Here is a 10,170-nt window from a genome sequence, read left to right on the forward strand (position 1 = left end):
AAAGACCAAGAGTACTATTTTCTTTGGGAACCACACATTTGGAAGGATAATTAGTTAGGATTTCTATTCAAACTTTATGTAGGAGAATAATTTATTTCTGGAAGGTTTTATTAGAGAAGAGATAATTCTTTTGTTAGGAGCAATGTTTTTTGAGGAGAAAGATGATATGTTCTCACCTCTTACTCTCATTTAAAGAAGAGGATTAGAGTAGTTAGTTTTTCTTTCCTCTTTTCCCAAGATGAAAAAAGGTCGATATCCTTCTCTTTAGGTACGTTTTTCCACGGGGAGTGGTTAATCCTAATTTGGTAGTCAAAGGAAAATTGAAGAATTGGTTCTACGGCAATTGTGAGATCTAATTTACTTTTATATTTCATTAATTTATTTGTGTATTTCCTATATTATGCCTGTAATAATTACCGTGTGTGATTAAATAGGTGCACAATATTTAATTATTCACAATAGTTTATTGCCAATTGAGACAATTAAATCTATAATTATTTTACTGTTTTAATATTTGTGGCAACTGACATGATTAATTTTTTGTCAAGGAAGTATACAATCTAATTTAAACGAATCCTTGTAATATATTTGTTGATTAGAATTGGACTTTTCTAATCTATAATACTGTTAAAAGATTAAATTTTATGATCGTACTTAGAGTTGTCTTCTAATTAGGAAAATTGTTAACGGTCGACAAAATAAAGAAAGGTTTGTCATAAGAGTTTGTTAACAATTATAACCAATTTATTCATGAATATTTGAATTATCTTTGTATCAAGAATTAATTGCATGAACCATTTTTGATATTATTTCTTTTGCTAGAGCTCTATCATTGTTAATTTAATTCTGGTTAATTTTCGTATGTTTATTTTGTGTTTAAACTAATAAGTTAGTTTAATCTCCAAGATCAGCCCTTTTATTCATTGTTTTGAAAGGAAATAAACCAATCCAATCCCTGTAGAGACGATTCTAATTACCACTGCATACAAACTCTTATTTTTCAGAGTAGATATTTTATTTTTGATTGGCTCACAACCTGTCAATGCCTTTCCTTGGTAACCTCATTAACATATTTATCCATCATTCTCATCAAAAAAAGCTAGTGTAAACAAGGAAACAAGTATACGATTATCAATTTACTAGGCCATAGCCAAGGGGTTAATATCCACTCCATTGGATTCCTCTCCATTGTTCTCTCCTATCTAAAATTTTATAGCTCTATAAATTCGTCTGGTCGTGTTATTTTGCTTCTCATCTCTTAGATCAACATATTAAAAATGGTATTCTTTTGCATATACTTTGGCATTCAATTTACAGTAAACATTTGAATGGTGAAAAATGAGTCAAAATTATAACAAAATGTGTAATGATTAATTAGCAAGCAAAACTTATTTAAATTTATACAAAATTTTGTGTGTAACTAATACGAGTGATGAAGTACATCATCGATGCAGTGGAAAGGAAATTAGTCCCATAGTCAAGTATGTAATGAAGCTAACTATGGATGTAACAAGTTACCTTGAACGACCTTGAACGACTATGATTTTCTCTAAAATTTAGATATTTTATCTCCCGCTCTTTATATCATCTGAAACGTATTGGGTGGAATTCAAAAATGGAAGATTAAATATCCATACAATCATTTCACCTAAAGCTCTTTGGAGAATCAATTATTTTACTTAACGTCCTTTCCAGCAGCAGGAAAAACCAAGTTGCAGACATCCTTCTTAAAGGAACCTAAGTCCCATACTTCATTCTTTGCCAAAATTCTTCAACTTGAAGAAGTAAAATATGATTCTGAAAATTTAGAAAATTTCGAAGTTAACATTGAGCATACATCTTCAACCAATTCTATGGTGGAGTACTACTCTATCCTGATGAAGCCAATTGCAACTTTTACCTTAAGCCTGTTTTGAGCAGGACAGAGAAGATCATAGAGGGTTCATTTTGGCATGAATTTGTAGATCAAATGTATGTTGTTAATTCCCAAATTGGGCTGTCTTATTCTTCCAAGAATCATGAGTTCAAATATAAATTGCTAATCAATTCTGTCAAAATGATGGAATTTCAACCTCAAATAGAAAAAAAAAATGAAAAAAGATAACAGAGTTTCTTGAGAGCAAAAAGCCAATCGTTTTGCAGTAGTATCTTCGTACACTGTTCCTATTTTCCAAGTCCCAATTCAGCAAATTCACACATGTTTGAAAGGAAACAATACACAACCATTACTAAATTCTGCAAAACGAAATTACACAAAATACGCCAACAGCAAATTATCTGAATAGCATTTATGCTGACATGCAGATTGACACCTCATTCGTTCTAAATCCTTTGAACTTTTAGCACCAAAGAAAGTCACATAACAAATTACAATCTCAACAGGGAAAATTACTGTAGCAGTCCCTCCCTGGTGATAGCATCAACAAAAATTAGAGCAATAACAATTAGTTGTTCGTTCATCAATATCATTAAAAAAAAAAGCAAAAAAGAGTAACAATTAGTTGTGTTTTCATCAATTTCAATGTTCTCGTGCATGCATTACAGGGAACTAAAGTACAAAAAAGCTACCAAAAGGCATATATAAATTAAACTTTTTTAAAAGAAAAAACATGATTATTTCTACAAGCCAATTGATGGTGATGACAAAAAAAAAATTTACCAGATATTGCACCAGCTGATGCCCTTCAATCTATGATGATGATCTTCAGATTCTCATTTCCATAATTTTTCTGTGCTTCTTCAATTTCCCGTACTAAAGATTCGACACCATTTCCACATAAACTCACCTGAATTGTTTCAAGAGTAGATACACGCCCTAAACAAGAAGGCATCATTTCCAATTTAGAAATTCCGCGGAGTTTTAATTGCTGAAGACACGGGAAGTAATCATCACTGTCAGGGTCTGCCTCCTTCCACTCCACAACCTTTACAAATTCCAAAGTCAAGACCCTGAGTTTAGGAAATCCTCCCTCCATCAGCTCCCATTTTTGGCCGTCCATTGCCTGATCACTTAATTTAAGGACTTCAAGATTGGGTAGTTGTTCAATCAGTGACATCTTTCTACGGGGAAGACTCACACGGGAAAGACACAACTTTTTCAAATTCATGGGAAAGGAAAGCTCAACACGTTCCCGCGAACCTGGGAAAACGTAGCTCCTGAAGGTGAGTGACTCTAGGCATTCTAGTCGACTCATGTTGCAGCATACTGTATTTTGTCGCCCCAAATCGAAAATTTTAAGTCGGTGAACGTTGGGAATCCTTCTCAATAGGTTCTCTCCCTCTTTATCAAGATCAAGATGCAGAGTAGAGAGTGTGTCTAAATTGGGTAAAGTAGAGAGGTTTTCAACAACGTTGTCGTTGGAAGATAGACGAATAACAACGCCACTCCTTGCATGTACATGCCTCAACTTCTTCATGTTCCAGATGCTATCTGGCAACGAAACCATCCGATGAGAATACAGACAAAAGGTTTCCAAATGTGAGAGCTTGGCTATAGATGGTGGAATGAATTCCATGCGCTCTGCTCTAAGGGATAAGTACCTCAAACAAAGAAGTGATTCGACTTCAGCTGGAAGCTCCTTCAGCATTAGGTTAATGCCCTCTAAATTCAAAACTTTAAGTTGTTTGTAGATGCAAAAAAGGAAGGAGATGTTACGCAACTCAAACTTAATATATCCTGGAGTAGCATCAAAGAATAGCAGAGTACCTAAACATGGACAAAATAGCTTTGACTTTATAAAATCTTCTCCACTGGAACAAATGGACAACCGAGGTAGATTGGGAGGCTCAATAAAGGTAGAAAGCTCATCATATCCTCGCAGGACCTGAAGAAATTTCTTTTCTTTCGCCTCGCCTTTACAGAACTCAAATATCAAATCGTGAATGTAACAAGTTTTGACTCCACCAATGGATCTGCTTTTACTTACCATAACTAAGTTTCGACCAATAAGGTCCATCAAATATTCTTCTGCAACGACCTCTGATCTCTTTCCTTCAATTTTTTCCACAAATCCTTCTGCAATCCAGAGACGAATCAAATTCTTGGCACCAATTTTTTCATCTTCTCGAAATGCAGCAAAATACAGCAAGCATGCCTTCAAGTGATATGGTAAATGCTCATAACTGAGCTCCAATGACTTCTTGCACTGGTCTGTACTAGACACCATGGTCAAAGTTAAACCTTCCGCAAATTCTTCCCAAACCAAAATATCATGCTCTATAGTTGCTAGAACTCCAGCAACAACAACAAGTGCAAGTGGCAATCCCCTGCACTTCTTGGCAATCTTCATAGCGATTCCACACAATGCTTGAGGACAATCTCCTTTTCCAAATACCTTTTTCAGCAGTAATTCAAAACTTTCTTTCTCACTGAGTGGGCGAAGATTGTGAGATTTCCCCCCATATTCAACCTGTAAAGCCACATTAGAAGATCGACTCGTGAAGATGATTCTACTTCCTTTCTTGTCATCAGGGAATGAAATTCTCAGGTCATTCCATACCTTAATGTCCCAGACATCATCAAAAACAACAAGATACCGATTCTCCTTTAGCTTTTTGTATAGCTTTTCAAGCAACACATGTTCATCCAGATTTTTTAACTCATCATCCATCCTGGAATGTTTGCCTTCAGAGCACAAAATTTGAAGTAATACATTTTTCATGTTATAGGCTTGAGAAACAGTACACCAAAGACGAATCTGGAAGTTATAGATAATTGAACTATCATTGTAAACCTTTTTGGCTAAAGTTGTTTTACCAAGCCCAGCCATTCCCACAATGGGAACAATTTCCACCTGTTTTGATCCGCTTACAAGTCGTTCAATTACTTTTTCTGCCTCATCATCAAGACCAACCATGACTTCATGGGGTATTGGCATTTTTCCTTTTGATAGCACGCGGCTGGAAGTCTTGCTAACTTCTGGTACTCTTAAGCTATGAAAGGAAGGAATACTTTCAATAATGCTTGAGCCACTGATCTGATCCTTAAAATACTTGATATGGATGTTGGTATTAGCCAGCATATCATAACAGTCAAGGGCCTCTGTGGATTCTGAGAGACTAACTTCTTCTTTGACTCTGTTTAGAGAAGGCGAGCAAATTATAATGGCTGCCTCACTAAGAAGAGCACCAATTTTTTCATTTTGTTCATCCATCTTCTCCTGCTGCTTCCTTAAAATGCTTCTCAAGAACTTCAGTCCTGCATAGAGTATTTGCATTTCGTCTTTCAAGGAATCCATAAAGCTAGAGCTGCAGCATAACTGCTCCCAAAGACAACTTATCAGAGAATCATTTAAGTTGTTCAATATCTGCTTATCCATCATTTTATTATGCAGTGATTTTGAGGATCTTGTAGCTCTAAGAACATCCATATAAATCTCATAGACTTGAAAATCAATAGGTGTGATTTTCTGTTGTTGCTCATATATCATGGAGCAGAACTCAGGATTGTGCAGTTGCTCATCTTCCCAAAAGGAACACATGTAAGAGAGGCGTGCTGCGTTCAAAGCCACCACTTCAAAGTGAGCCAACAGCAGGGCAGGAATATCTACAGTTCCTCGCAATTTGGCAAATGGAATGAAGCTTTTCAAGAATGTTAGCTTGGCCTCAAGGGCTTGTACTTGAGCACTCAAAGCAGCAGAAATAGATGATTCACTAATTTTCCCATCCATATAGCCATTTATCAAATCTGCTAGATTTTGTAGGATGAGGTCTATGAATTCCGTTAGTTCATCATCCGTCATACAAGAATTTGATTGCAATGACCTGCTGCTTGCCATAGCAAAGTAAATTTGGATGATTTCTTGCTTAAGTAACTCGATCTGTTTCTCAATTTCGGGGAACACTCCACGATTAACAATAGAATAGTGATCTTTATCCGTTTTTGATATAAGGGAAAGATAGTGAATGTCCTCCTCGTATTTGTGGAATGTATCTTCAACGCAAGATAAGAAAGATGGAAGAATCACCTTCTTCGCTACATCGTCAGATTGCAAGTACAAATCATTGCTTTGGCTCCACTTTCTTGCATGCATAAGAAATGTTCTGAGAAATTTCATGCGTTTGATTGCATCACGAACACGAGGAGCAATGTAAGTAGCATACCGGCTTCGGACGATGTTCAGGAGCAGCAACTCTAGATCAAGTAAGACCCGATCGATGCTGCAAGTGGAGACCATCTCCTATGCAGGGATTTTCGTCTCAAATTTTAAGAGAGAAGCAAATCTCACTAATTGCAGAGCCAGCAAGTATTTCTTTCCTGAAAATTACTTCTTTGCTTTTCTTCTTCTGAAGAGTATTGAGATAATCAATTATTCAACCAGGTGGAATTGGCATCAAGGTGGAACCCAGACAATGATAATACTACAACTAGGAGTTGGGCACCGGAGGATTTAAAAGATACCACAATTTTGTCATTTTAGCAAAAGTTAGTGTGAAAATAAATCGTGGGTCATTAGCAATATTATTTGCTCATGTCTAACTACAAAAGGAAGTTGATAAAATTAGTTGACTCTGTTATCAACATTTTAATGGGGAAATTTGATATGGCAATCTCTCATGGTTACAGAGAAATGCATTCTTGAAACATTTTCTGTTGTGGTCATTTCGATAACTAATGTTGTTTTTGGTTTGTATTACAACTGTGAATATGTATTAGTTTCCCTAGTCATTACAAGCTCATTAATTGGAGTTGATCAAAATTTTGTACGCTTTCAAACAGAGGAAGAAACAAAAGAAGAGCAAGGTAAAAGAGAAAATGTTGGAATTATCATAAAGACATCTTGTGTTCAGCAGAGCAAAGAAGTTTTCATTGACAAGTTTATTATTTTTGGACTATTTCATACTCATATTGGGGTTGAGAAGGCGCACTCTGGTATTTTCCATTAGCAAAGGGTTCCTGCACCTACACTGCAAAAGCTTAAAAATTTAACCAATTGCTCAGTTCAGACTTGTTTTATCATAATTAGGACTGCCACTCAAGTCATGTGAGTCGGGCTTTCATAAGTTCAATTTTAACTCATTTAATTTGTAACACTTTTGAATTTCGGGTCGTGACTTTCGGATTAATAAATGTGATGATTATACTCAACTCATAAAATATTCGGATTTTGAGTCTTATTGGGGCTTAGTTCATGCTCAGTTATTGCTCCTTAATTTTCTTAATATAATTACTATAACTATTAAGTTATAAAACTAATTTAATATTCACAAGACTATAACATTAAAACTAAACATAAACAAGTAAAAAATCTTAAAAAGTACATAAACCAAAAAATTTTCAACATATTTATATCTAATTCATTCAAAATATATGAAAAATACTAATAAAACACGCGGTCATAAGTCAATACATTTTCAAAAGTTGGAACTTCTTCATACTTTTGTGACTTGAATCAAAACATACTTGATGATTTATGTTTCTAGACCAAAAAGAAATCAACCAAAAATTTTGCTCAACTAATAAGAAAAGTTAAAGTTTCAGTTATGTAATATCAATATTAGCTTTCAAGAAAGTTAGTAGAGAAATCTTCAAATGTATTTTTGTGTTTTGTAATTTGTATATATTTGGTATTAGTAATAATATATTTGGATATATAATTATATTATATGCATATCAATATATATATATAGCTAATTTAAGGGCCGAGCTTAAGTTGGATTTGAGCCTAATGAGGCCCAAACTCGATTCATATTTAATTCGGGTATAATTTTTAGATTCAAACTCAGATCGGTTCAGTAAAAGGTCGGATTCATCCATCTTTTTTTGAACCTAACAAGTCGACCTCGGGCTAGCATGGTCTCATTGACAGTCCTAATAGTAATAAATATAAACACTAAGATAATAAATATAAAGAGTAAAATGATAACGTTCAAAATTAATGAGTGCATTGATGTTACCAATATACACTGGTTAAAGAAAATGATTGGATTAAAGAAGTAAAAAATTCTACTAATTAGTAGCAGTACTTCTTTTCAAGAGTTAAGACTTAAATGTAGGCTAATTATTTATACTAATTTATATACTTGTATAATAGGCATATTTTTCAATTACCTTTTCATCTCATATATATTATATAAAAAAGTGATACAGAATTTTTATAAAAAAATATTATCCAAAATAATCTCCTATCCAGACACAAGTATATGCCCATTTCAGTGTTACTTGGGCCATTGGAAATTAATTGAAAGTCTTCTCCTTAGTCTTTCTTCAACATTGAGGGTGTCCATTCAGAAAATGAGAGAGAAGGGGACTGGTCGTTCTTCGGGTCAAGCACGGCCCGAGAACCCTCCCTTTCCTTGATTTCTAACACAAGGTTCGTGGGTAGGGCATACCCATATTTTTAAATGTTTGATATCAATTCTTATTATTCACATAGAAAACTTCCATGAGTTGATTGAGAATTAGGTCTTGTTCGATAATTCAATTCAACACTTAAATTTGATGGATTCAGATCTTAATATGTTCAAACGCATTTGATAACAAAAAATTAACATTTGAATTAATTACGTAGCACTGAATTTTCTTGATAAAATTTACTCTAAAAAATAAGTGATAACATATTCATTTATCATTAACACTTAATGTGACATGTATTCAAATATGTCAAGTTTAATATTTAATAATTAAATAATTTAATAGATTCAAATTTCAAATTTCAATCTTATCAAAATCACCCTACTCTCACTACTCTCAAAAGGCAGAACCGAAATGCATGCTAATAGAAGCATATACTGTTACAGCTGTTGGAAATCAATTCAACTCTTAACATTAGTCTTTCTTCCACATTCGGGTGGTCCTTGTGCAGCATTCATAGATTGATGGAGACCGGATAGTATTCTGGTCAAGAACGGCTGCTGGACGATCCCTTTTCTTGTTCTTTAATTCAAGCTTTATCCTTTAACGGCCAATGTTTTAGTTGGGAGAAAATTTCATTCACAATGCTCCCTTTTTCATGTGTGGGTAACTCTATTCAGATTTTTGGACATGAACAATTTTGAGCTAATTGATATACATCGCAAGAACATTTTCATATTCTCTTGTGGTTAAATTTAATAATATTATACACAGTTAATGAATTGATAAGGATTTTACGGAATTATATTTATCTTTTAGGTAGAACTACAAACGAATCTCGCAAACCAACTTTTTAGCAGCGAAATTGCCTCAATATTGGCTGGCTGAGCTCAAGCAATTTGACCAAAGTATCAGATTAAGTAGTTTGATTAAAAAAATACTCTTAAACCTCATGATATGTAGGCATACTTCTTAACATTATTATTGATCATCTATTTTAAATTCCTTCAAAAAAAATATTATAATTAATATCCACTTACATATGAGCTCGATCAAATCCGATCTATACAAGTGGACGTCATCTCCATCTCTTATAATGCAAGGAACTTCCTCAATTTGACTCTCAAATTTTAGTGTAGCATGAGGAGAAATATTAGCAAGTATTTCTCTTGTGGGATATTCAATTATTAGACAAACAAACGGAGCAAGAAACAAAAGATTAACAAGTAACAACGTAGTAATGGTGATAGTAGTGTAGGAATTACGAGAAAGTTACATCTCGGTTTGGTAAAAGCAAAGAATTTTTTTTATTCATTACTTTATGGTTTTTGAATGAATTATTTCACTCTCATTTTGTAGCCAAGAAGCACCAGTGTCGGCATTGTCCACTAATAAAGGGACCCTACACATAGACCCTTTTTTTTTTATTTAAAAAATTTTCGCTTTCCATAAGGCAAGACTTTCTTGGAATTTTCGGGAGAAAAAGAGCATATAAGAGGCCAAAAAAAAAAAGAAAGGAAAAAATTAAAGTCGAACAGGAATTTTTATTATCACGAAAATAGTTTCTTTCATTTTCAAGTGAAAGGGAAAAAGAGAATGATAATTTATAATTAGTCATCTATGTTAGCTTTATTTCATTTTTTTTCCTTTTTGTTCAAAATTCAAGCATTGTTGTTCAATATGCATGCTCCAAAAATCAATAGCTAGTTTTTATTTTCAAAAGAAAATAGTAAAATGACTTCAATAGAGATTTTAGTTTGATGGAATCTTTGACTTGAGTTTATATAATTACTAACAAGGGCCTTAAGCCACGAACAAAGACTAAAGAGGAGTCAGCATCAGTCCGAGATTACGCTTCACGGGTCGGGTGTTCTTTC

At 33.9% G+C, this 10,170-nt stretch overlaps 1 protein-coding gene across 1 annotated transcript; it reads right to left on the reverse strand.

Moving 5' to 3' along the window:
• Window positions 1–2,684: 2,684 nt before the first annotated feature.
• LOC113735591 (putative late blight resistance protein homolog R1A-3) lies at window positions 2,685–6,176 on the reverse strand. Its single transcript, XM_027262585.2, has one exon. The coding sequence runs from the start codon at window positions 6,174–6,176 to the stop codon at window positions 2,685–2,687; it is 3,492 nt and encodes a 1,163-aa protein (XP_027118386.2).
• Window positions 6,177–10,170: the final 3,994 nt, after the last annotated feature.

Source organism: Coffea arabica, chromosome 3c (genome assembly GCF_036785885.1).
Source record: "Coffea arabica cultivar ET-39 chromosome 3c, Coffea Arabica ET-39 HiFi, whole genome shotgun sequence".
Classification (NCBI taxonomy): Eukaryota; Viridiplantae; Streptophyta; class Magnoliopsida; order Gentianales; family Rubiaceae; genus Coffea; species Coffea arabica.